The 26,722-nt window shown below is 28.1% G+C and overlaps 2 protein-coding genes and 1 long non-coding RNA gene across 4 annotated transcripts; 1 reads left to right on the top strand and 2 right to left on the bottom strand.

Moving 5' to 3' along the window:
* Positions 1 to 815: 815 nt before the first annotated feature.
* LOC107165776 (uncharacterized) lies at positions 816 to 5,036 on the bottom strand. Its single transcript, XM_015514167.2, has 4 exons — positions 4,881 to 5,036; positions 3,371 to 3,529; positions 2,965 to 3,132; positions 816 to 2,417 (listed from the first exon to the last, which is right to left on the bottom strand). The coding sequence occupies exons 1-4, from the start codon at positions 4,983 to 4,985 to the stop codon at positions 2,256 to 2,258; spliced, it is 594 nt and encodes a 197-aa protein (XP_015369653.2). The 5' UTR covers positions 4,986 to 5,036; the 3' UTR covers positions 816 to 2,255.
* A 3,223-nt stretch (positions 5,037 to 8,259) lies between these two features.
* LOC107165777 (uncharacterized) lies at positions 8,260 to 14,002 on the bottom strand. 2 transcript variants are annotated; one of them, XM_089224553.1, is made up of 4 exons: positions 13,815 to 14,002; positions 9,320 to 9,478; positions 8,988 to 9,079; positions 8,260 to 8,617 (listed from the first exon to the last, which is right to left on the bottom strand). In XM_089224553.1, exons 1-4 carry the CDS (start codon positions 13,917 to 13,919, stop codon positions 8,476 to 8,478), a joined length of 498 nt encoding a protein of 165 aa, XP_089080679.1. In that variant the 5' UTR covers positions 13,920 to 14,002; the 3' UTR covers positions 8,260 to 8,475. The 2 variants fall into 2 exon arrangements, with proteins under 2 accessions (XP_089080679.1, XP_015369654.1); XM_015514168.2 differs by having other exon boundaries at positions 8,912 to 9,079; positions 13,815 to 14,001.
* An 11,014-nt stretch (positions 14,003 to 25,016) lies between these two features.
* On the top strand, positions 25,017 to 26,379 carry LOC149056654 (uncharacterized). Its single transcript, XR_016191108.1, has 2 exons — positions 25,017 to 25,208; positions 26,044 to 26,379. It is a non-coding gene; the product is annotated as an uncharacterized LOC149056654 (long non-coding RNA).
* Positions 26,380 to 26,722: the final 343 nt, after the last annotated feature.

Genomic DNA, 26,722 nt, shown 5'->3' with positions numbered 1-26,722 from the left:
ACTGTATATAAATATAATATTTTGATAATTATAACAATGATATTAATAATCACAGTTATAGTTATTAAATTGAGGTTGAATATTTATTCTTATAGGTATATAATAAAAATACATATTTTATTATAATATAAATAAAAATGAAATATTGTTTTTAAAGAAATAATTTTTGTATTGGTTAAAATGCATGTGATATTAATTCTCAGTATTGTTCCTATTTTTGTATTATATCGTAATTTGTAAAATTAAAATAACTTATATTTTTAATAGCAAAGAATGAGTGGAAATATTTTTAATCACATATTTGGTTTAAATAGATTCTTGAGTCTGTTAAAATAAGAAGGAAAATGTTAGTACAGTGTACCAACTGTGCAATCTATAAGTTACAAATCGTTGCCGCTATGTTAAGTTTCGATCACATAAAAATTACGAAGTATCAATAATGCAATATTGTATAATTATTCCGTAAAAATAATATCTAATGTATCATCAAGTAACATTTTTTAAATATTTTAAGTGTCATATGCATATAATTCTACAAATAATTGAGGCGCCAACTTGTAGAGTATCTGAAAATCCTGAACCTAACTATTTTAGATTTATACCAGATCCAACTAATGTAGTACTAGCAATATTAGCCCCTACTGCAGTGTTGGGATAAGATAAGTACTTTTTTTTATCTATATAAAGATAACAGGACAAATATGTATCTAGATAAAGATAAAAGATAACATAATTCAAATTTATCTAGATAAAGATGAAAGATAAATACATTATTTTTTTTTTTTAAATTAATGAAAAGGCTTCAACAGCTTAGGTTATTAGCCTACAGAAAGTTATAACAATGTAAAATTATAAATGTTTACAACTTATTGTTTAAGTGTATATAATAAAAAAATTTGTATATAGCTTCTGTGTTTTCTTCGCTGAGGGCAAGTCGGAGAGAAGATGAATTTTTGAATATTTTCCGAGCTACGGTGTATTTTGGACATCTAGTGACAATGTGGTCGATCGACAGGTCCACGTTGCAAGCGTCACATAGTGGAGCGGGTTCCTTGGTGATGAGGTATGAGTGGGTGAGATAAGTGTGTCCTATTCTGGCACGGGTTATAATGACCTCATCCCTTCTTTTGAGGTTACAGGGGAAATTCCATTTTTTTTATGGAAGGCTTGATATTTCTCAGTTTATTTGAGAGAGGAACGCTGGTCCATTTTGTTTGCCATGTGTCAGAGATTTTGGTGTTAATAATGTCGAGCAACTCTGAGGATGTAGTTAGGTTTATTTTTAAGGCATAAATACATTATTATCTAGATAAAGAAAAAGATAAATTTTTTTAACACATTGAAATCCAAAACATTTTAAGAGTACACCTTTGATACTACTTAGTACATCAATATTTTATAAACACCGGCAATTAATGTTAACAGTAGAAATTATTATAAATAAATAACTAAGGTAGGTATAACTGAAAAAAACATTTTTTAAATTAAATATAAATATCAAGAAAAAACTACATAGTTTACACGACTCGTAACAATGTAATATAGGTACCTTATTTAACCACCGCGACCACCGTGTCCGGGCCCCTAACGAAAATATCAATAATAAAATATAATACCTGTATAATAAATAACATTATTATGAACACAATTTTTTTTTTACTAAAACGACTCGACAATTCAAATTTAAAGTATTGGCTAGTTATCATAAAAATAAATTGACAATCAAAATGTGTATTATATTTTTTTGTATAGAGATGAATTCATCTAGATGAATGCATTTTTTATCTTAGATAATTATTTAGATAAAATGCAACTATTTATCTAGATAAGATAAAAGATAACTAAATAATTATCTAGATAGCTTATCTAGATAAGTCTTAACACTGGCCGCTAGCATATCTGGGATCCAACTGCAACAAATTATCCAGGGTACACGCCTGTTAGTCAGCCATCTCATTTTGAGGAATGAAAAAATTACAAAATACAAAAAAGTTTAATCCAAAAGTATTTTGCATTTAAATAATATGAACATTTTGATTCAGAACAAATTAAACAATTTTTTTCGTATATTATTGATTTAAAAAAAAAAAAAACACTACGTATGCGTACACATATATTTATATTTATAGTATATATTCCAAGGCTCTCTAATAAAAGTACTCACTGGCACTTGATTAATGTACTTATTATCTATTGGTAAATATTATATCCCATCACATGACAATGAGTGAACGATATTGTAAAATTTAGTCATGTTAAAGGGGCTTAATTTCTATTACATAAATGTTGCAGCTGCATACTTCATTTTTACGCGAAAAAAAAATTCGAAGTTTGTACGTACCGTAAACAAATGTTTTAGGAAAATTGGTGTTCTTATTAAAGATCGATGGATCTATGGCCGGAAAAATAAAAACGCCCTAAAAGTATAAAACAATTTTTTAACAAAACTACTCATTACGTAATACTATCATGAAATAGGTTATCAATTTTAATTGTGTACAGCAAATTATTATTAATAATAATATTTTGGTCTGTATCGCATACTATCAAATAAAACCAGCACACTCATAGGCGCCGCCAGGAATTTTGTCGGGGGGGTGCATCGTGCATATAGTATACTTTGACTTCTAAATAATGTTTAAATTATTTTAGTTAAATGCGTGGAAATATTTTTTTCAAATTATATGAAGATACAAAGTTATTTATGTTTGTTCGTCGGATACAAAGTTTTTAATAGATAATTATGCAAAAAAAATCTTTTCAATACCATAATATTGCACCCCCTTGCACCCCCTCGCGGCGCCCTTGGGCGTACTTTATGCTAATGGAAAATTATGTTAAAAAAACGATGTACTGATTAAGTTAAATTTTTATAAATTTAAAATTTGTATGTATAGTAATGTGTTAAAAATATACTCTACAGCTGATATTATTTTGTAAATTTAATATATTGTGATATTATACCGGAGGAATAGGGCACGTGGCATTCTGTACTCCAACTTCGTATGCTATTCTAGACCACTGTTCTCCCATTAAGTATCTTAAGGTCGAGCAAGCTTTTGACAACTTGTGAATAAACGTATTTTCTTTCCAAATCCCGTCTGCACTTCTGCGAGCAAAATTTCCTTCCATCTGGAAAAAATATCATTGTAACTCAATTTATATTTATACTGTGAAACAAATTAACTAATATATTACAATTATTGTGGCAAGAAATGATAGTTAAATAAAGATCTGGAAAACGGGCTATTACGTTTAAGTTTTAATTATGAAGTGATCTTGGTTTTTTTTTGTTATAATTTCATATTTAAAATTGTGAACTTTTAGGTAAGTATTTAAACCTACATTAGTCATTAGGTATTATACTTACAAAAAGCGAGTCGTCAAATGGTATGGTAGTCGTAATGTTTCCTTTGATTTCTGTCACATTGGATTTGGGATTTTGGACCAGGTAAAAATTAATTTGTAATTTATATTCTTTTGAAGCATCGCACATCTGAATCTGCTTGAAAATTATTTTGAATGGACCCTAAACAGAAATTTTCGAATGGATTAAACAGGTATGAAGCAGTGTTGGGTAAATAATTTTTGAAAAGTAGTAAAATTACGTTACCTACTCATTACATTAAAATTATTGAAATTGAAATTTAATGCGAGTTACCCAACATTACTTTTATTATTTAATGTTACATTTTTCAATTGAAAGTAGGGCGTTACATACTTACAAATAATGTTACTTTTTGAGATAAATCGGTCCGTAACGACCAATAAGCATTATATTATTTCCACGATGTATTTTTGTATTCTTTTTCATTATTTTTATTGTACTTAACTATTATTATTTTAAGATTTTTTTTAGTGCTTCTGTATATACATAATACATTTATATATATTATATATAAATATTGTTGCAACATGAAGTATTTGTTTTTTCCTAGTTGTATTTGCATTTGAATTGGGTAAGCCCCGTATTATATAGGTAAAATACATGAATAGACATTATTGTTTATTATTAGTTAATACTTTTGAAATCATAAATATGTTTTATTGATTATTTATTTTTCTCGAATATCATAGCCCCTTTTTTTGTCATACACTCTACTTACACTATAAAAGTAATTAAGTTTATAATAAACTTATTAATAATGCTGACTTCCCAATATAACAGATAGCGTTCTAATATATATAAGAATTAATTTAATTTATTATTTTTTTGTATATTATGTAATATTTAGTTAACATCGTAATCGTTGTCGTCTTCGTCAAATGGTAACGACGCAACCAAAAGTAACCACAAATTACCCCTTTTTTTTCTTCTATGGAAAGGAGAGGTCGAACCTCTATTTATGCCACTAATTGTAACACATATTAGTAAAATATTATTATTACTCCCTAATGAAATAAATAGATACCATATTAATATATTATTACCTATAATTTTTATTTTTTATTTAAATTATTTTAGATTTATTCGATATTAATTGAGTTGAAACATGTTAATTTACTAGACAATTGTTTAATTATTGGAAGTAGATCCTTTTGTAAAGATTTTTATTATAATAGTATTTTTACAATCATCTTAGCTAAAAGTACCATGGATTGAAAATAGTGTGTTTTACTTTTGGTCTAACTCAATACTCAAACTTTGATAAACTATATTTTGTTTACGAAATATAACTACATCTTGAAATATTTATGCATACAAAATGCTATCATTCATATTTGTACTTATTAAGTCCATTTTCTTAACATTATTTCAATGTCAATACCTAGTTTAATACACAGATGAAAATTACTATTTCTATAAAACTTTAAAAAAAATACCAATTGTGCGTTTTTCGAAATTCGCTGATGGGTTATTAAACATTATAATCACTTACGAATGGTAATGAAGAGAAAATATTAAAATTTCTCGATCCAATACACGATATTGAAGTCGATTGGAACAATAACACTGTTAGTAAATTAATTAAAAACAAATGCATTATGACGCGTTTCAGTTAAGTTTTTCACCAACACTAATACGATATACAATTCCATACTAGTTATAAATTACAGATCTGTGTTACCTAATTTGTTCTTATGGAAATGTATAATATAAAAAATGAATAACATTGATTCTAACTATTTTAATGTGTATCATTATTTACTATGATGTTAGGTATAATTTATTTTATCTGAATAAAATATCATCGTGTTTGGCCTTTACAATCATTATATATGCCACTGAGTTTTGTCATCTGATTATTTGTTATTAATTTATTATATATATTTTAGTTTGTTTTCACAATGTTCATTGGTTATAAATTTATTATATACGGTTGGAGAATTATAAATAGGTAGGTACGTATTTATAGTGTGAATAAAAATAGTGAATTTTTTTTCAGCAAATTTTATCTGAATAGTTAGTTCTTAGTCTACAAACGTGAAAAATCATAATAATTTACTAAATACTTAACAAAATATTTTGTTAAAAAAAAAAAAAAAAATAGAAGAAAACCTGAATTTGTCAGGAAAATAAGTTTTCTAGTGCGTCGATTTTTTTTATGCTGTAACCTAAAGATAATACCAAAGAGTTGATGTAATATTTTATTCACTAGATATTTATTTTAGCATTTACTATAGTCATAAAAATTTAATAATAGGCTTTTTTTGGTTATTTACCTAAATATTGCTATTTAATATTTTTTCAATGCTTATAATTTTAGATTCTGAGCGGAGCGATGAATGTATTGATTTTACCATGATGTGTGTTTTTATTTATTTATTTTTTTGTGTCTGTCATCACGTTTTGGGGCAGTAAAAGTGCTTCGATTTTTGACTTCAGTACCTCGTTTAATCAGAAAGTGAATATAGTTGGTACTTTTTTTTTTTTTTGGGGGGGGGGGGGGGTCAAAAGTGATAAATTAATACTTTTCTAAATGATCGAGAAAAACAAACTAAAAATTAAGGGAAATTTTACACAAACTCATTTTTCGACAAAATCGATTTTGATTTTTGATGTAATTTTAAAACAAATGACCATACCATAATATAACCTAACCATAGATACATGAAATTTTCACCAGATGTTCACATATAAGTATATTTTATCCACCATGCAACTTTCAAAAATTTTGGACTTAAGTTCAACTATTCATAGGCATTTGAAATTTTCGATCATTATTAGTTTTTTTTAAATTAATATCGATAAAAATGTATTTGTTAGGCGGAATAGCTTGAAAATTTAATACAAGGCTCTTAACATATTGTTACAATAGCAGTTGAAAAATAAAATAAATTCATAGTCACAATTTTTTTTTATTAGCATTCAAAGTTTTAATTTTGACAAAATACGTAAAAAACACAAAAATTCACAAAATATTTTAAGTTAGAAATTCATAAAAAATTTTCTTTTTTAAACTAAGATTTAAAAATTTAATATAAGATTCCTTACAAGTTTTTCAATCTTCATCGCAAAAAAAAATGTCCACTGGAAATTCAAATTAAATTTTTATGAGCATTTGAAATTTAAATTTTTACAACATCCGATTTTCACTTTTAGCGATTTCTTTATTTTGGTGTAACTCTAAAACAAATGACCGCAGATACTTGAATTTTTCACTGAATGTTTATATAGGCATTTTCTATATTTTATGAAATTTTATAAATATTTAGATTTGTTTTGAGCTGTTTACTGACATTTTAATTGTTCAATTTTTCAGTTTTTTTTTCTATAAATATCGATAAAAATGTATGTGTTCGGTAGAAAAGCTTGAAAATTTAATACAAGGCTTCTAACACATTGTAACAATAACAGTTAAAAAGTATTAAAAATACATAGGCACCATTTTTTTTTATAAGCATTTAAAGTTCAAATTTTCACTAAATACGTAAAAATTACGGCAATGTTCAAATTATCTTAGATATAAATTCATAAAAGTTTTTCTTTTCAATTCTAATATTTTGAAAATTTAATACAAGGCTCATAACATATTGTTACAATTGCAGTTGAAAAATAAAAGAAATACAAAGTCACAATTTTTTTTTTTATAAGCATTCAAATTTTGAATTTTGACAACATATTATGTAAAGATCACGAAAATTCGTAAATTATTTTATGCTAGAAATTCATAAAAGTTTTTCTTTTTAGATCTAAGATTTGAAAATTAAATACAAGGCTCCTAACATATTTTTACAGCAGCAGTTGAAAAATAAAAGAAATATATAATCACAAATTTTTTTTTATAAGCATTTAAAGTTCAAATTTTGATTAAATATGTAAAAATCACGAAAATTCGCAAATGATTTTAAACTAGAAATTCATAACATTTTTCTTTTTAAATCTAAGATTTGAAATTTTTTAATAATTTATAATATATTCTAGACAGATAAACCTTCTTCGCTCCGAATCGTTTTTCGTATACATTGATATAATATCATTGGATTCAAATTTAATTCCATCCATATTACAGTAATCCACTTGTAACCTACTGTACAGCAGAGCGACATCCAGGAGTTACCCGCCTTTTTATTTATATTTTTATTCAATTTATCTATTATGTTTTGTTACAATTATTATGAATTATTGAATTTATATAGATTCTGACTTCTGTCATACACCTAATGAAATATTTGCTAAACCTAGTTTAATTTTATTATTATAAAAATACTTTGTTTTTATTTATTCAAAAGTGTTCGTACGGTTACTTAAACTGTATAGAATAATAAATCTTTATCTTAAAAAATCAATAGTGATTTTTTAATTCATTTTTTTTACGGGATGAGGAGAATAATTTGACTATCACCTATATAGGTGGATGGGTGCTTAATATATAAGCAAAAATTAGTTAATACGTAATAATAACGGTAGGGGAAAAGTAATAGTAACACTAATAGTACTTGGATTTATTATAAATTGTTGGCAGAAGGGCGGGTGGGTGGGTTGTGATTGCCGTGAGTTGATTTTATGCTGCTTATGTGTGTTATTTTAGTTTTGTTTCGTCACAATACCCTGTCACATAAATGTTGATAAGAGTCGGCAGTGTTGTTTGACGTGTTTCAAAATCTTATGTGGAGTTATTCTCTACTTAAATGTGTGCTAATAATGCTTTTTTGTTGTTATTAATTTATTATTATCACATGGCTTCTACTTTATAGGCCATCTCATTTTGAAGAATGAAAAAATTACAAAATACAAAAAAGTTTAATCCCAAAATATTTCACATTTAAATAATATGAACATTTTTTATTCAGAACAAATTAAACACATTTTTCCGTATATTATTGATTTAAAAAAAAAAAAAAAAAACACTACTACGTATGCGTACACATATATTCATATTTATAGTATATATTCCAAGGCTCTCTAATAAAAGTACTCACTGCCACTTGATTAATGTACTTATTATCTATTGGTAAATATTATATCCTATCACAGGACAATAAGTGAACAATATTGTAAAATTTAGTTATGTTAAAGAGGCTTAATTTCTACTACATAAATGTTGCAGCCGTATACTTCATTTTTACGCGAATAAAAATATCGAAGTTTGTACGTTCCGTAAATAAATGTTTTAGGAAAATTGGTGTTCTTATTAAAGATCGATGTATCCAGGCCCGGAAAAATATAAACGCCCTAAAAGTATAAAACAATTTTTTAATAAAACTATTCATTACGTAACAATATTATGAAATTGGTTATCGATTTTAATTGTGTACAGCAAATTATTATCAATAATAATATTTTGCACTGTACCGTACTATATCAAATAAAACCGGCGTACTTTATGCTAACGTAAAATTATGTTTAAAAAAAAAACGATGTATTGATTAAGTTAAATTTTTATAAATTTGTATGTATAGTAATGTGTTAAAAATATACTCTACAGCAGATATTATTTTGTAAATATAGTATATTGTGATATTATACCGGAGGAACAGGGCACGTGGCATTCTGTATTCCTAAGTCGTACATCATTCTAGACCACTCTTCTCCCATTAAATACCTTAATGTCGAGCAAGCTTTTGGCATCTTGTGAATAAACGTATTTTCTTTCCAAATCCCGTCTGCACTTCTGCGAGCAAAATTTCCTTCTAACTGGAAAAAATATCGTTGTAACTCAATTTATATTTATACTGTTAAACAAATTAACTAATATATTACAATTATTGTGGCAAGAAATGATAGTTAAATAAAGATCTGGAAAACGGGCTATTACATTTAAGTTTTAATTATGAAGGGATCTTTGTTTTTTTTTTTTTGTTAATAATTTCGTATTTAAAATTGCGAACTTTTATGTAAGTATTTAAACCTACATTAGCCATTAGGTATACTTACAAAAAGTGAGTCATCAAATGGTATGGTAACCGTAATGTTTCCTTTGATTTCTGTCACATTGGATTTGGGATTTTGGCCCAGGTAAAAATTATTTTGTATTTTATATTCTTTTGAAGCATTGCAGATCTGAATGTCCTTGAAAATTATTTTGAATGGACCCTAAACAGAAATTTTCGAATGTATTAAACAGGTATGAAGCAGTGTTGGGTAAATAATTTTTGAAAAGTAGTAAAATTACGTTACCTACTCATTACATTAAAATTATTGAAATTGAAATTGAATGCGAGTTACCCAACATTACTTTTATTATTTAATGTTACATTTTTCAATTGAAAGTAGGGCGTTACATACTTACAAATAATGTTACTTTTTGAGATAAATCGGTCCGTAACGACCAATAAGCATTACCTATAATAGATATACTATAAGTCTATAAACAATTATATAGATTGTATACCTATTATACTTTATAGTATAATAGGTATACAATCATTGTTAATGACTTAATGTAACAATGTGATACGAACAAAATGTACAAACATTAATTATTTTTGGCATCTTTAATAATCAACCTGTCTACAGTCTTCTCTAGTAAATAGATCAAGCGTATTCGATTTTTCTGCGTAAATTAATTGATGTAAGTTTTGGACGTTCTAGTAATCCTGACTTGCTACAGACTGTCAATTCACCTGTCCTGTCTTTAAATCCTACACGAGCCTTTTTGTTTCACTATGTCAAACTGTCCTCGAATAATAAAATTGTCCAATGAGGGGCCACCTTTTAGATTCTGATCGAAGTGATGAATGTATTGATTTTACAATGATGTGTGTGTTTTTTGTTTTGTTTTTGTGTCTGTGTACAACATAACTAGCCGAAATAATACTTCAATTTCAAACATTGGGGGTGGTTCTCGATGTAAAAGTGAAAATCCTTGGTGCATTATAGAGGTCAAAAGTTAACATTTTCCAACAGTTTTCAAAAAAATCGAGAAAAACAAAAAAAAAATGAAAGAAAAACGGGAATTTTTACGCAAAACCAGTTTTCGACCAAATCGGTTTTCTTATATGGTTGTAATTCAAAAACTAATCTCTGTAAATACTTGAAATTTTCACCAAGTGTTTATGTTAGTGATATCTATATACAGTTTAATTTTAACTTTTTTTTGAGTTATTTATAGTCCACTGAAATTTTCAATTTTTTTTAGAATTTTTTTTTGAAGTGCCGGTAAAAAAATGTTGGACAACCAATAATACTTAAAAATTTAATACAAGGTTCCTTATGAGTTGTTTTTATTGTAGCTAAAAAAAATTAAAAATCGTTAGCAACAATTTTTTTTTATAAACATTTATATTTCAAATTTTTACGAAATCTGTCGAAAACGCGAAAATTTGCAAGTAATTTTGAAGTTGAAAAATCATAAAATTTTTTGTGTTTATAACTAAGGATTAAAAATACAACACTAAGTTTTCCATTAGTTTTCCTTCAAGTAGCTATAGAGAAAACTCGAAACATTACCATACGAAAAATTTTAAGTGCGTTTGAATTTTGAATTTTTACGAAATAGCGGAACGATAACGATTTATCCTCAAACGTTATTAAATATTTGTTATTATTCAAAAAGTATAAGTCCTAGATACTTGAAAATTTTACCAGTTATTAGGATTGGCATTTCTTTACATGATTTAATTTTCAAAATATTTTGACTTTTTTTGAGATATTAATAGACAACTGAAATTTTCAATTTTTTTGGCCCTATCAAAATACTTGAAAATTTAATACAAAGTTCCTCATAAATTATTATTATAGTGATTAAAAAATTATAAGAATACATAGGCACAATTTTTTTTTATTAGTATTTGAAGTTCAAATATTGAATAATACGTAAAAATTACGGCAATTTTCAAATTATCTTAGATCGAAATTCATAAAAGTTTTTCTTTTTAATTCTAAGATTTGAGAATTTAATACAAGGCTCATAATATATTTTTACAATAGCAGTTGAAAAATAAAATAAATGTATAGCCACAATTTTTTTTTTACATGTATTCAAATTTTAATTTTGACAACATACGTAAAAATCACAAAAATTCCTAAATTATTTTATCCTAAAAATTCATAAAAATTTTTCCTTTTATACCTAAGATTTGAAAATTTAATACAAGGCTCCTAAAATAGTTTTACAATAGCATTTGAATTATAAAAGAAATATATAGTCACATTATTTTCTACAAGCATTTAAATTTTAATTTTGACAACATACGTAAAAATCACGAAAATTCGCAAATTATTTTAAGTTAAAAATTTTCTTTTGAAATCTAAGATTTGAAATTTTTTAATAATCTATAGTTTATCCTAGACAGATAAACCGTCTCCGTCCAGAATCGTTTTTCGTATACAATGATACCTATAATTGCATTCAAATTTAACCAACCCTAGTCAGAGGTCCACCCCACCCCCAATGTACAGCAGAGCGATTCCCACTTACCCGCCTTTTTAGTTTTAGATTATATTTCCACGATGTATAGTTGTATTATTTTTCATTATTTATAGTTATATTCTTGTTTTAAGATTTTTTTATAGTGTTTACATATATATATATTGTTGCAACATGATGTATTTGTTTTCTCTTAGTTGTATTTGCATTTGAATTGGGTAAGCCCCGTATTATATAGGTAAAATACATGAATAGACATTATTGTTTATTATTAGCTAATACTTTTGAAATCATAAATATGTTTTATTGATTATTTATTTTTCTCGAATATCATAGCCCCCTTTTTTTGTCATACACTCTACTTACACTATAAAAGTATTTAAGTTTATGATAAACCTATTAATAAATGCATACTGCCTAATATAACAGACAGCGTGCTAATATATATTAGAATTATTTTAATTTATTATTGTTTTCTATATTGTGCAATATTTAGTTGACATCGTAATCGCTGTCGTCGTCGTCGAATGGTAACGACACAACCAAGACCGAATTCATTTTCCTCCAAAAACGAGATACGTTTTCCTCCACTGACCATTTTCCTCCAATAAATAATGTAAATTAAAATATATGTAATATGAAACACAAGAACTATAAAGACATTCGACACAATAGAAACTAGTGACTAGTCGACGGACAGTTCGTTACTATAGTTCGCTAGGTACTAAAAATATAGTCTTATATATATATATAATATATATTATATATATATATAAGACGTAGATATAGCGAGTATATCGTATATATTCGTGGTGTGTCTGTCTCACTCAATGTGTGTAATCATAATGAGAAGTGACAACTGATACACAATATAACAATATATAAGTATATGCCCATATGGAGTATGTACGTATCTTTATTAGGCTTAATCGATAGCTGACATAGGTAGCCGATACCAGAGTGTACGTATAAACACTAACCGGTAAGCACAAAATGTGATCCTAGCTTTACTCTATCTTTATAAAACGGAACGTAATACTTCAACAAAAATATTTGCTAAAATATTGGGGGAAAATAAACATAAATTTAGTCGAAAATAATGTGGAGGAAAATGGTCACTGGAGGAAAGCGGTATCTCGTTTTTGGAGGAAAATGGAACCGCCCCCAAAAGTAACCACAAATTACCCCTTTTTTTCTTCTATGGAAAGGAGAGGTCGAACCTCTATTTATGCCACTAATATTGCAACACATTTTAGTAAAATATTATTATTACTCCCTAATGAAATAAATAGATACTATAATAATAATATATTATTACCTAATACCTATAATTTTTATTTTTTATTCAAATTATTTTAGATTTATTCGATATTAATTGAGTTGAAACATGTTAATTTACTAGACAATTGTTTAATTATTGGAAGTAGATCTTTTTGTAAAGATTTTTATTATAATAGTACTTTTACAATCATCTTAGCTAAAAGTACCATGGATTGAAAATAGTGTGTTTTACTTTTTGTCTAACTCAGTGTTTCCCAACCTTTTTACCACCACGGACCACTTCGACAATATTTTATAGGTCGCGGACCACCTCAATTTTACTCAAACTAGGAAGACCTTTTTTTTTTGCTCATTTAGATGAATACACAAAATTTATTAATAAGTATAGATAATAGTATAGTTTATTACTCTGATACCTACACACTTATAAAAGTGGAAAATACTTATCGGTCGTCGGCAGGAACAAAATAATTTTTAATAGAAAACTAAGAAAGGTACCGCGGACCACCGGTTGGGAAACACTGGTCTAACTCAATACTCAAACTTTGATAAACTATATTTTGTTTACGAAATATAACTACATCTTGAAATATTTATGCATACAAAATGCAATCATTCATATTTTTATTTATTAAATCCATTTGCTTAACATTTGAATGACAATAGTTAATGTCAACACAGATGAAAATTACTATTTTTAAAAAACTTTAAAAAAAATACCAATTGTGCGTATTTCGAAATTCACTGATGGGTTATTAGACATTATAAATAATCACTTACGAATGGTAATGAAGAGAAAATATTAAAATTTCTCGATCCAATACACGATATTGAAGTCGATTGGAACAATAACACTGTTAGTAAATTAATTAAAAACAAATGCATTATGACGCGTTTCAGTTAAGTTTTTCACCAACACTAATACGATATACAATTCCATACTAGTTATAAATTACAGATCTGTGTTACCTAATTTGTTCTTATGGAAATGTATAATATAAAAAATGAATAACATTGATTCTAACTATTTTAATGTGTATCATTATTTACTATGATGTTAGGTATGATTTATTTTATCTGAATAAAATATCATCGTGTTTGGCCTTTACAATCATTATGTATGCCACTGAGTTTTGTCATCACAATGTTCATTGGTTATAAACTTATAATATACGGTTGGAGAGTTATTAAAAGATAAGTGCGTATAGAATGTGAATAAAAATAGTGTATTTTCTTGTCAGCAAATTTTATCTAGATCATTAGTTCTTAGTCTATTATTAATGTACGTGAAAATTCATAATAATTTACTAAATAATACCCGACAAAAATATTTTGTTAAAAACAAAAATAAATGGAAGAAAACCGGAATTTGTCATTAAAGTCAGTTTTCTAGAAAGTCGATTTATTTATGCTGCAACCTAAAAAAGAATACCAAAGAGTTGATAGTATATTCACTAGTTATTTATTTTAGCATTTACTATAGTCACAAAAATTTGCTAATAGGCTTTTTTGTGTTATTCACCTAAATATTGTTATTTAATATTTTTTCAATGCTTATAATTTTTATTTAATTTATCTATTATATTTTGTTACAATTGTTATGAATTATTGAATTTATATAGTTTCTGTCATACCTAATGAAAATATTTGCTAAACCTAGTTTAATTTTATTATTATAAAAATACTTTGTTTTTATTTATTCAAAAGTGTTCGTGACAAAATAACAATATAATACATTAATCACAGAAAAGGAAGGCTCCCAGCAGTGCCTTCTGACAAGAAATTAGGGTTTTAATTTTTTAGTATTTTCTCCTTAGTTAAATTTAAAAAAAAATCTTTATCTTCAAAATCAGTTGTGATTTTTTAATTCATTTTTTTACGTGACGAGAAGAATAATTTGATTATCACCAATAGGTGGATGGGTGCTTAATATATAAGCAAAATTAGTTAATACGTATTAATTACGGTAGGAAAATAGTAATAGTAACGCTAATAGTATTTGTGTTTATTATAAATATTGTTGGCAGAAGGGCGGGTGGGTTGTGATTGCCGTGAGATGATTTTATGCTGCTTATGTGTGTTATTTTAGTTTTGTTTCGTCACAATACCCTGCCACATAATGTCGATAAGAGTCGGCAGTGTTATTTGATGTGGTTCAAAATCTTATGTGGAGTTATTCTCTACTTAAATGTGTGTACTTCTCATATCCAACTGCTGAACTGCTTATAATATTATACATGCTTGGTTGGAAGGAAATTCGGAGGTTGGTTAAATGATACCACACAATGCTTTTTTTTGTTATTATTATCACAGGGCTTCTACTTTATAGGTCATTGGCCGGATTTTAGTGTTTTAAAAATAGATTTTTAAATTACACTGTACAATATGTTTTTTTTAAATTTATTATTACGATGGTCATTGATCGTTATGGACGTTGTGATTGTGGAGTTGTGAATAGATTTGATGCGTATCAAAATAGACCATTGGTAACATATTGTAACTTTTAACTCGTTTAAGTCAAGTCAATAAGTTAACTGTCAAGACCTTATAGAGAAAAGCCGAACAAGTAACATATATTGGCAATTTTCTTTTATACGGTATCCAGTTTAAACTATTATTCAAGGACAAAACACAAAATAGAAATGTATTCCATGATCATATATTTTATGAAATGTTAAAATTATTTTAAAAAAATGTAATTAATATAAAATATATACATTTGATTAAAGTATGATATAATTATGTTAGGTAACCTTGATGCGGACTGTAATTATTTCAGTCGTTGGTCCAAATTGGGATGTGTAATAATAGCTAGTCGAAGGTTGATGGTTAAAAAGCAAAATATGGAAAATGTGATGTACAATAAACATTGTACTATACAGGGTGATTATTAATTTTAAGTGGGTACACAAATTATCTCGAAAAGTATTTTTTCTTTAATATTTTTTTACATGGTTTCAAGTTGTTAAAAAACCAACGTTTTTATTAAAAAATTATATTTTTAAATATTTTTTATCCTTATAATTTTGAATTTTCTAAGTTTTTTACTTTTTTGTAAGACAACATAGAGTTTTAATTTCAATATCATTTTTTTAATTTTTTGAATGACAACATAGAGTTTAAATTTCATATTCCAAAGCAGAATATTTTTCTAAGTATTTTGATTCATAAAAATCGAATTTAGGGCTAATAGTTTTTGAGTTATAAGTATTTTAAAGTTTAGATTGGCAGAGTGGAATGGTACGGGGTTACCCCGAAAAATGTTTTTCCACTACTCCGCTTGTCTAAATTTTAAATACATATAACTCATAAACTACTCGTCCTAAATTCGATTTTTATGAATCAAAATTCTTAGAAAAATATTCTGCTTTGGAATATGAAATTAAAACTCTATGTTGTCTTACAAAAAAGTAAAAAACTTAGAAAATTATAAGGATAAAAAATATTTAAAAATATAATTTTTTAATAAAAACGTTGGTTTTTTAACAACTTGAAACCATGTAAAAAAATATTTTGAAAAAAGTAAATACTTTTCGGGATAATTAGTGTACCCACTTAAAAGAATCACTCTGTAAATTCAATTCGAATGAAATATGAATGAAATTTACAATGTCCTACGAAATGGCAGGGGCGTCTCCAGACCTTGGGGGGGCGAAATAATAAAAAAATAAATATTAATTTACATGAGAATATGGGATTCAGATACAAGTTGCAAGGTTTATAGATACTAGTATGATACTATATGATCGCGAATACGTGTTTTGATAACAAGATAATATTGTGAAATTACTGAAATTTTATATTATATAAATGTCAAATAATTTAATATAAATTATAAAATTTACTAATAATTACTATGCAAGTCAGTCACCTTACGGGGGGGGGGGGCGATCGCCCCTTTCGCCCCCCCCCCCCACAAGGACGCCCCTGCGAAATGGCAGGTAACCATCAGACGTGTTATATGTAGTTGGTCGTCTATCGTACGTCACACGCCAGGTTGGTGCCGTTGAGTCATTATTTGAAGTCACCGAAGATCGAATTGACGGAGAAGATTATATTTGTATTTGACAAAATAAATTGGCTTGGCAAAGACTGTACGTAGCATATATCAACTTAGGCACCGACAACAAAAGCACTGAGACTGAATATATAATCCTAGAAAGTAACATTAATTATAATGTGACAGTTTTGAAGACACATTTTGACCGTCAAAGAGTATATTTATCAACGACTGAATGTTAAAGAGCTTCAAATATTATTTTGGATAATATGTGGCTAATAATTGAAATTGGTCTACAATTTAATTTTCTTCCTCAAAAGAGTTAATAGTAATAATAATTTATTACATTGGAGAGTAGGGAACTGATCTTTTAGACATCAAAAGCGGTTACGGAAAAATGAAGCATGACAGAATTTCACAGCCAACTGCTCAAGTCAAAAAAATTTTGCCACCACCGTCGAGATCTGTAGTGACCTTCATATCTATTACAAGAGTTAGAAATTTATTGGAATTAAATGGTTTCTATTTTCATAAATTTTTTTTTTTTTTAAAGAAATTTACAATCTATACCTTAGACACAATGAGTAAATGTGAAACAGAATATATATAAGGTATCAAAACAATTAATATTAATAATAAAAAGAGTTTACAGTAAATTATATAGTACATGTTACGTCTGAGAGCAGCCACCCATTAATGACACTCTCGCTCGTTTTTGTTTTTTTTTTTTGAGTATACTTAATTATTTAATACTTGATTTATTCATAAATTTTTAAAGAATTTACTGATGACTTTTACGTACAAAAATGTTTCTCAAAGCAATATTTTGACATTCAATACTTTGGGAAACGTCCAAACGCTTATTACTATTATTAGTAAATAATATACTATAAATAATATTTATTATGCATTGTTGTACGATGAATACAACACCGGACATGCAATTTCTACTAAAATGTTGTAAATCTAATGCAACAGCTACTTGGCGATTCTGCTCGGGTATCAAGTTTTGGGTTTCCGAGTAAACGCGAGGATATATTATGAAATATGACGTTTTATCGTCGGAAAACATTATTTAATCCTCTAAGTGCGCGTTTATATGCGAAATACGATTTCAGTATAATAATCAGATTGACATAAAATATATAAAATTTATAGTCTCCGGGAAGTTATTTTTTAATGTGTATATATTATATTTATATGTACGTCACCTCCAACAAAAATATATTGCAACATAAAATAATGAAATCTTTGCCCTATATAGTAATCTAGTAAATATTAATGAGAAAGAAAATCACATCCTGATGTTCTGCGTTGCAGATTGTATTTAAGTCGAATAATATGCTACCGCGGGGAAAAAACAAAAATATCATTCTCGTTTAATCCAAACCCGTAAACATTATCGTATAATTGTGTGTGTATAATATGTAATAACATAATATTATCACATAAACCAGTAATAAGCGATAGTGTTGATAATAATATATTGAATTCAGAATTTAATTACTAAGGATTAAAAATCTCGTGCCACTAATAATATGTATATTAAATATTAAAATGTGTCGTATTATTAATAGATGCGAAATAATCGTATACTTATATAAAGAGACTTATAATCGGCGTACAATCGGTAGTATGCAAGAATTGTGAATAAAACAATTGTCATATGCGATTTATTTCGTTAATACCTACTGATTGGGGAGGGGGACACGGTTTTGCGGCGATTGGTTACGGCAGATTTGGTTTACCAGATGATCGTACGGACGTTAACATAATATTATGATCACATTGATCCATCATGCAATAGGTATAGTAATAATCATGCGATAAATGTTGATTTAGGTTTTTAAGTCTTCTCTATAATATGTTACTGCAGCCGCATAAAAATCAGACAACATGCAACGATTAATTTCTCATGTCATAGCATTATATTATTGTTCGGGCCCGCAGACGCATAATCAAAAAATAATATTTACGCTTGTGGCACGATATGTATCCAAGTAGGTAAGTACATATGTACTGTTGTTTTAAATGTTTAGTGTTGCAGAACGATCGTAAATACCATCGGCTATATTATGTTTGAACTCCACCGATCCAAAGTAAACCGAAGTTCCTATTTTTAGGTATTTTAGTTTTCATTTATACATTATTACAATATAATCTATTCACATAATATCATAATATAATAACAAAGTTATAGCCGTTGTATATGCACTACATCATTAACAGGATATCGAAAACATTAGTACAGGTTGTCTATTGTATTAAACACGTTCTCCATCGGTGTTTATGAATGTTATTGTTCGGTAGCTGCGAGAAAATTAAATTTCTAAAATCCGACGACAGAAAACGGCCGTGAAGGGAATGCGGGAGACTCTCAACTTACACGAGCTAAGTATATATTTAAAAATGTATATATATATATAACATCACGAGAATAGAAAATATATATTATTATATATTTATATATATATTCTTATATATTTATATATATATTCAAGCGCCAAACCGAAATGAGAGAGAAAAGTTTCGCGATATTTATGATGGCTTGCAAAAATGCTTATAAATATACCTTACAAAAAAAAAAAATAAAAAAAAATATCGCTATATTTTGCGCTGCTGCAGGTGGCGTTTCTGTTCAACTTCACAGATTAATCGCGTGGACACGGTTTTGCGAAGTAAAGGAACTTTTCGCATTACGTCCATTACGACGCTTAGGTACGTACGTAAAAATAATAATATAAATAAACGAAATGAGATCGCATCTCCCTGCAACACGCTGCTGCGGATCACGCATTTTGTCTGCCCGCCGGCGACACGTGACCTCGGTTTTCTCTCGTATATATAATATGTATATATATATATATATATATATATATATGTATGTATATACGGAATACGCGGCTGTTATAATATATCATATCCGGTGTGGCGACCGTAGAGCGAAACAAAAAGAAGAAAAAATACGAGATGGAAGAGAAAAGGAAGTAAGACACACAGAAACTTTTAATTCGCATTTATATTGCGCTCCCCGGAACTAAATTGTGCGTGTGTATGCACGGCCGGAAACTCTCTCTCTCTTTCTCTCTCCCTCCTCCACGACATGGCGACGGATCGTGGTGATGTGAGGGTGGGTAGAGGACGGGTACGAAGAGTCATCCAAAAGTGTTTCTTTTTTCGACTGAGTCGACGTCGGAACTATTCATCCGATTCGATTCACATAATATATTTATATATAGGTAAAAGATGTATTTATTTATTCATATTATGATGCATGCCGCTACATCTTCGCTATCTAATGCACCTCTCTTCTTTCGTCGGTTACTAAAAATCGCCCTCTGATCGTGGCTTCAGTCAATCCGTTGGAGACTTATTGGAGTCCCATCGTATAAGAATATAATATAAGAACTTTACTATACAGTTATACAAGGTGTATCAGATAGAACTAACTTTTGTTCAAATAAATATTTTTATTTTTTATTTATTATTTGTTCGTTAAGTGACTAGCCCTACTTATATAATATTTTTGTTTTATATTAATTTTTTAGTACAGAAAATAAAAAAAATGTAAATTTAATAAAACATTTTTTTGGATAAATTCAAAATAGCCTATTTGTGAATATGATTATAAGAACAATTTTGATGGTAAAAAAATTTATCTAAGCCAAGCTGTTTATTTTTTAGAATTTTTTTAAAATTCAATATATTTTTGGTTGAATTAATTTGGAACGTAATAACTTTTTTAAAAAATATGATTTTTGAGAATTTGCTGATATGAGTAGGTATATTTCGTAAATTATTTACTTATCAGTTATCATATAATCTTAACAATTTTTGTCACAGGTTTAAGTGACATAATTTCTCATTTTTTTTTTGTCAAGTCTTTCTGTTACATCCTGTATATAGAACGCTTATACTCATCTCGACAAATGCAATACTAAAATATCCTCTCTATAAAGGCCGGTCGCGTCATCTCTTCGGAACACGCGTGTGCTCTGATCGGAAACGAAAATATGGAAAAAACAAAATGTCGAACTATTTGACAGGCGTCAACGGATGTCGGGAACGTTGTGATACGGAAATTACGAAATTCGAACACGTGACCGGAAATGTATATAATTGTATGTAGGAGAAAATAACGTTCAATGTACATAATATATAGTACTTTATGGCTTATAGAGTAATAAGATTTACTATATATAACTACTATGAGTATTGAGTATTTGTGTATAGCACTTAAACGGTCATTTAATTAAGATTCTTGATTGAAATATACTGTCAATTTGAGTGATGGCCAGAATATTTTCAAAAAGAAAATCCTTATTGGTCCCCCCTCAAAATATCCCTCGTTCAAAATGCCCCACGTTAGCTGGCACGTTAAGTCATCTCATGTTAGCTAACCATAGGCGGCCAACTATGTATGTAGAATATTCAATATAATAGTAATATTTATAGTTATCTCATTTTCGCTATCTTTATATTATGCCGCGTAATCAGGCACTATATTTGAACTTACAAATATATTACAATTATGTTGGCCTTCAAGAAGCAAAAATTGAAAAATACACATCTGGTGAGCTACACGTTAAAAAAAGAAAGTTTACTAGAAGTTGGACAGAAAATTAAAAGAAGTGGTTCTTAACTATGAAAATGTTACTATACCTACTTAAGTATTTAAATGGTATTGCGTGTAGTTTTTCATTGAAAAAAGTCTTTATTATAATATAATAATATTTTGTGTGTAATTTTGCAATTAAAAAAAATATTTTTATGTATATTTAATTTAAAAAATAATGTTAATTTTATAATATAGTACGATAATATACCTTGCATATAAAACTTGAAATATACATTGCCAAAAACGTTAAAAATTTAATTAAAATTTATAAAATTATTTAAAAAAATCAAAAAAAAACATTAACATGAATTAAGTGATAATATTATTATTGAAGATATTTTGTACTCGTCTATAGGATATTTGTAACGGGGACATTTTTAACGTGGGACATTTTGAAAGAGGGATATTTTGAGGGTGCACCAAAAACCTTCAAGTCTATAATAATATGATACAACTACAAGTTAAATAGTAGAACTATCAATAGCATAATATTACCGTCGTTAGACGTGTGCAAAAAAGTGATTATGTCTATCATATACCGACTCAAGATTGAAATCAAATCTCCCGGAACACCTGGCAGAATCACTCGGTCACAGCAACTCTTCAATCGCAGTCACATTAAACTTCATCTCATTGGCAGAACTTCTAAACAAAATTAAAAAAAAAAACAAATGTACACTTAGTCAAATTTAAATACTGTAAATTTTAGATGTAAATAACGGAATTCCATTGTTCCCAATGGCCGATGTCGCCGAGGGTTTATTCTTAATAAAAAAAAAAAAGTGATTATCCTAAATTAAAGAATAGTCTGATTACTAACTGTCCTCTCATAGTACATTAGTGCATATTATTATTGTACATATTTATGAATAGATACTGTTCAACATGTTAGGCTGAGTGTCTCAAACACTGGAATAAACTAAATATTGCTTAAACGTCACTGTGGCGCTGTTTAATTATTATCGGTGTTTTTCCTGCTAATTATGAACGTATTGAACGTGTATGCTAATGTTAAACACCTACTGATTGTCAATTGAACGTGTTTTTCGTATTATCATACTTAAACATATTATTGCAGTGCCTACTCATCACACGGATATAGATTTATATATACGGATGTTGTGAATTTAATGACTAATTTGTTGATATTTCAATAAACCTTCACTCGAAATATAAATAAACGTATGCAGCTATACATAATTAACATAGGTACAATAGGGACTAAATATTTTATTATTATCGCGATTGTAAAGTTCGATTACATTATATTTTTTGATTCCATTGACAATATAAACAACACAATAATATATTAAAACATTTTTTGCATCACTTTTATTCCCATACAATATTATATATTATGTTGGGGCTCGACTTATCGCATCATCCCTATTATAAGTAGAACTTTCAGATTGTACACGAGTGAAAATTGAAAAAGAAAACTAATACCGCCAGCTTAAATGAACAACACATTTTTATAAAACCACTTCGTCATTTTATGTGTTAAATATAAATAATATTTAACCAATGAAAATATTATAAAGTTTTTCACGTGAGTGGCCAATTCGATATATCTAGTATTTACTATTCAGTTCAATGTATAATAGTAATATGTGGGAAAATTAGGAATACCTAGAAATAAAATTAATTATATCTACTTATAAATTCACAATTAGTGCTTTATTATAATAACTATATAATTACCTATGTTCTTAATGAATGTGTTTAAAATTGTTTTAATTTATATTGTTGTTAACTGAATGTATAGGCTACAATTTTATATGTACTTGATTGTTTTTTTTTTTTATGGTCGACAATGATTTTTAAAGCTTATATAACTCGCTTATACTTTGAGAACCTCATTTCCTTGAATATTCAAAAAGTCATAATGAACTAATGTTTCGTCTCCACCGTTTTCCCTTTCTACAAACCATCACATGGACGTTCCGTCTCCGTCAATTTCTAAATGTAGCGAATTTAATAGAACTTTATGCAGGATGTTTGGTTTCCTGATATTTAAATCGGTAAAACTATAAAGAAATCGAAGACGAAATTATAGTTTTTCAAGGGACGAAACCGGAACCAGAAATGTAAAATTCAACAATGATCTAGTTTCTGGTAGCATAGTCTACTGTTGCACTTAGTCCTTCAGTTAATGTAATACAACACGTTTTGAATGGAGCTTATTCAAAATGTGTTTATTAATTTAACAATCAATTATATAGCGTACTTATAATAAATTTAATCATTTGATGAATATATTATGAAATACATACTATCATATAATGCACATGAAAATATTCTGCTTGCTTTTTTTTCTATGATATTAATAAAATAATAATTACATAAATATAATATATTAATTATATTTTTAGAGTTGGATACAAAACAGCTATTTTGTCATTGCAGCATATAGGAATATTTGCAAACATATAGCGTTTGAATCTGGTAGTATAATACGAGTGTCATTCAAGAAAATGGTTTTTGTCAAAGTAATTGATAAAGTGCAATAATTATTGGAATGCCAACACAATTTTACTACTTTTCAAAATTGATAGTCCAAGAACGTATGCTCGTATAACGTTTAATAATCGGCCACAGAACAACGAAAACTAGTGTTATCTCCACATAGTGGCCGAGTGAGATACGCCGTCCTGTTAATCGGTTCACCCGATGCTGACTACTCATGACTGCCGGAGCGGCCATTTTGTAGCCATCCAGGAATATGGCATCACATAGCGTTCACGATACTGCTTATATTCTTAATTCCGAATACTTTAGCATGTTTTAGTGGTCGATGACTGGTTCATTATATTTTATTGAAATATTAAATTAATTATTTTTTTACGCAACCCAGCATAAGACGAAAATAGTATACCATTTCAAAACTATAAATAGTATGAATATTTTAAATTTTAATGAATTTCGTCAAAGTTTAAAGTTTAAACACTTACAAATAAATAATTTTAATTTTTTTTTTAACTGCCGAGTTGAAATTAGAATAAAATATGACGAGAAACTTATTTATAATATTTTTAAAGTATATTTTGTACAATTTTTTATCGGCATTCAATGAAGAACAAATCTAAATAGCTAAGAAAATGTCAAAATATTTTGAAAATTTTCTTCAATATGAGTCTATATAATTTTATTAGTTTATTATTCCAAGTAATATCACATGTATACAGAAAATAAGAATGATTAATTATTATGATAAATACAAATCGGTAGTTTTGCCACATGTTCCATCGTTACCACCATAAACAGTCTGTGTGTTATGTTGGCTGCAATGTATTAGGTATTGCCTAGGGTGGTTTACACCCTCCCCAACCACCTGCGACTAAGTAACGCGTCGAACCACCTGACGTGCCTTCCAACGACTGCCTACACAGACATTGTGTTTCATTTTCGACAGCAGACATTCACATACAAGTCGTACGACGTCAAAATAAAAATGGTGAAACATCTTGGAACCTTTATTCGACCATTCGACGTCAGTCAGCCGTTCTACCGCAAAAAAATTCATGACTCGGCCACCGACTACAATGATCCAATAAACGTGAGTCCGTTTTATTTAGTAGTAAAATATTATATCAATTTCAATCAGCCATTTTGCTCGTGCCCGATGAATCACATGTTGGTGAAGCATCGTGGAGTCCATTACCACTCTTTTAAAGCACTTTTATACTTCAAAATACCTCATTACTAAGCCGTCAATCACACCGGTTCTATCGATGTAAGTCCGTTAACTTCGCACTAAAATATTTTATACATTTTTTTCGGCTATATTTATCTCGTCCACGGGTGATTTGCTGTTGGTGACTCGCGACAAGTGGATAAATGTGGGCCAACTTTTAGAACTCCCATGTGGGTACGTTTGTCAAGTTTTCGATCGTTCCTGATGTAGTGTATGTATGTGTATGTAGAATACTCTTAAAAATGGTCGACCGGTTGCTTTATTGCATCACCATGTTTTTGCATTCATTCGGTTACCGATACTTTATGTTTGGTTGGTACCACGACGGTCAGTGGTTGGTACTCCTTGAAGAGGTGGCTTGTTTTGCAACCCTCCTAAATAAACGACACGACTGTTGCACATGTCGTTTACTGCCTGCGCACAAAAGTGACTGTCCTGTTGGTATACGGCTCTAGTGTCGAATTCTCGATGGGTAACCTGCCATTTCGTTTATGTTTTGTATAACATCCAAATGCAAGTTGGAGTATTCTGAATCCAGTGACAATCGATTGTAATGTTATCAAAAAAAAAAAATTAAAAAAATTACGACTGGCTTATAACAATCTGTTTAATTTTTTTTAAATATGTAATTTTGATTATTATTTAAATAGTATGAATAAGGAATTCACATGAAACTTTTGTGTTACTTTTTATGTAGGTATTCAACATTTTTTTGGACATCATCATACATTTCTCATTTATTATGTCCTCTCTTACAACATGCATAATAATGGCCAATGGAAGTCCTGAGACGACTTAGTCCACGACGGAAACCACCCATACCTCTTTACTCATAGGTTTTTCCCGATGCTATGAGTAGGTATCTGTGGTATATTTTCAAGTATAATTGATGGTTGTGGAAGTACTTCGCTACTATAATTTAAACTAGTATTTCCTACAATAATAAAACAATTTGATTTATATTTTGTAATTAATTTACCTAGATTAATACATCTACCCAATTCAATAAATCCACAAATATATGAATATCCAACATCACAGTTGTTTTTTTTTACTCCCTGGCTTGCTTCGCCCTTATTATTAATGTAATCACAATTTTTTTTTCCAAATCTATCCTGGAATCTATACGATTCTATAAATCGGCTATGTTAATGTACAAAAAAATTGTGACTATGCATTTCTTTTATTTTTCACCAGCTAATGTAAAAATATGTTAGAACCTAAAATTAATTTAATAATAATCCTTTAAAATTTTTTTTTTTTAATATCAATTTAACTTTATTTTTTTAAGTACCAAATTTTTAAATAAATCAACCCTTATATCTTCCGGATAATCATCCCCCATATATCATCCAAAAAAAATCCCCTATATTATC

This window comes from Diuraphis noxia, unplaced genomic scaffold, assembly GCF_037042655.1.
Source record: "Diuraphis noxia isolate RWA-SAM2 unplaced genomic scaffold, SU_Dnox_SAM2 contig0003, whole genome shotgun sequence".
Lineage (NCBI taxonomy): Eukaryota > Metazoa > Arthropoda > Insecta > Hemiptera > Aphididae > Diuraphis > Diuraphis noxia.
The sequence above is the reverse complement of the archived record's forward strand: the minus strand, read 5'-3'. Positions and strand labels throughout refer to the sequence as shown.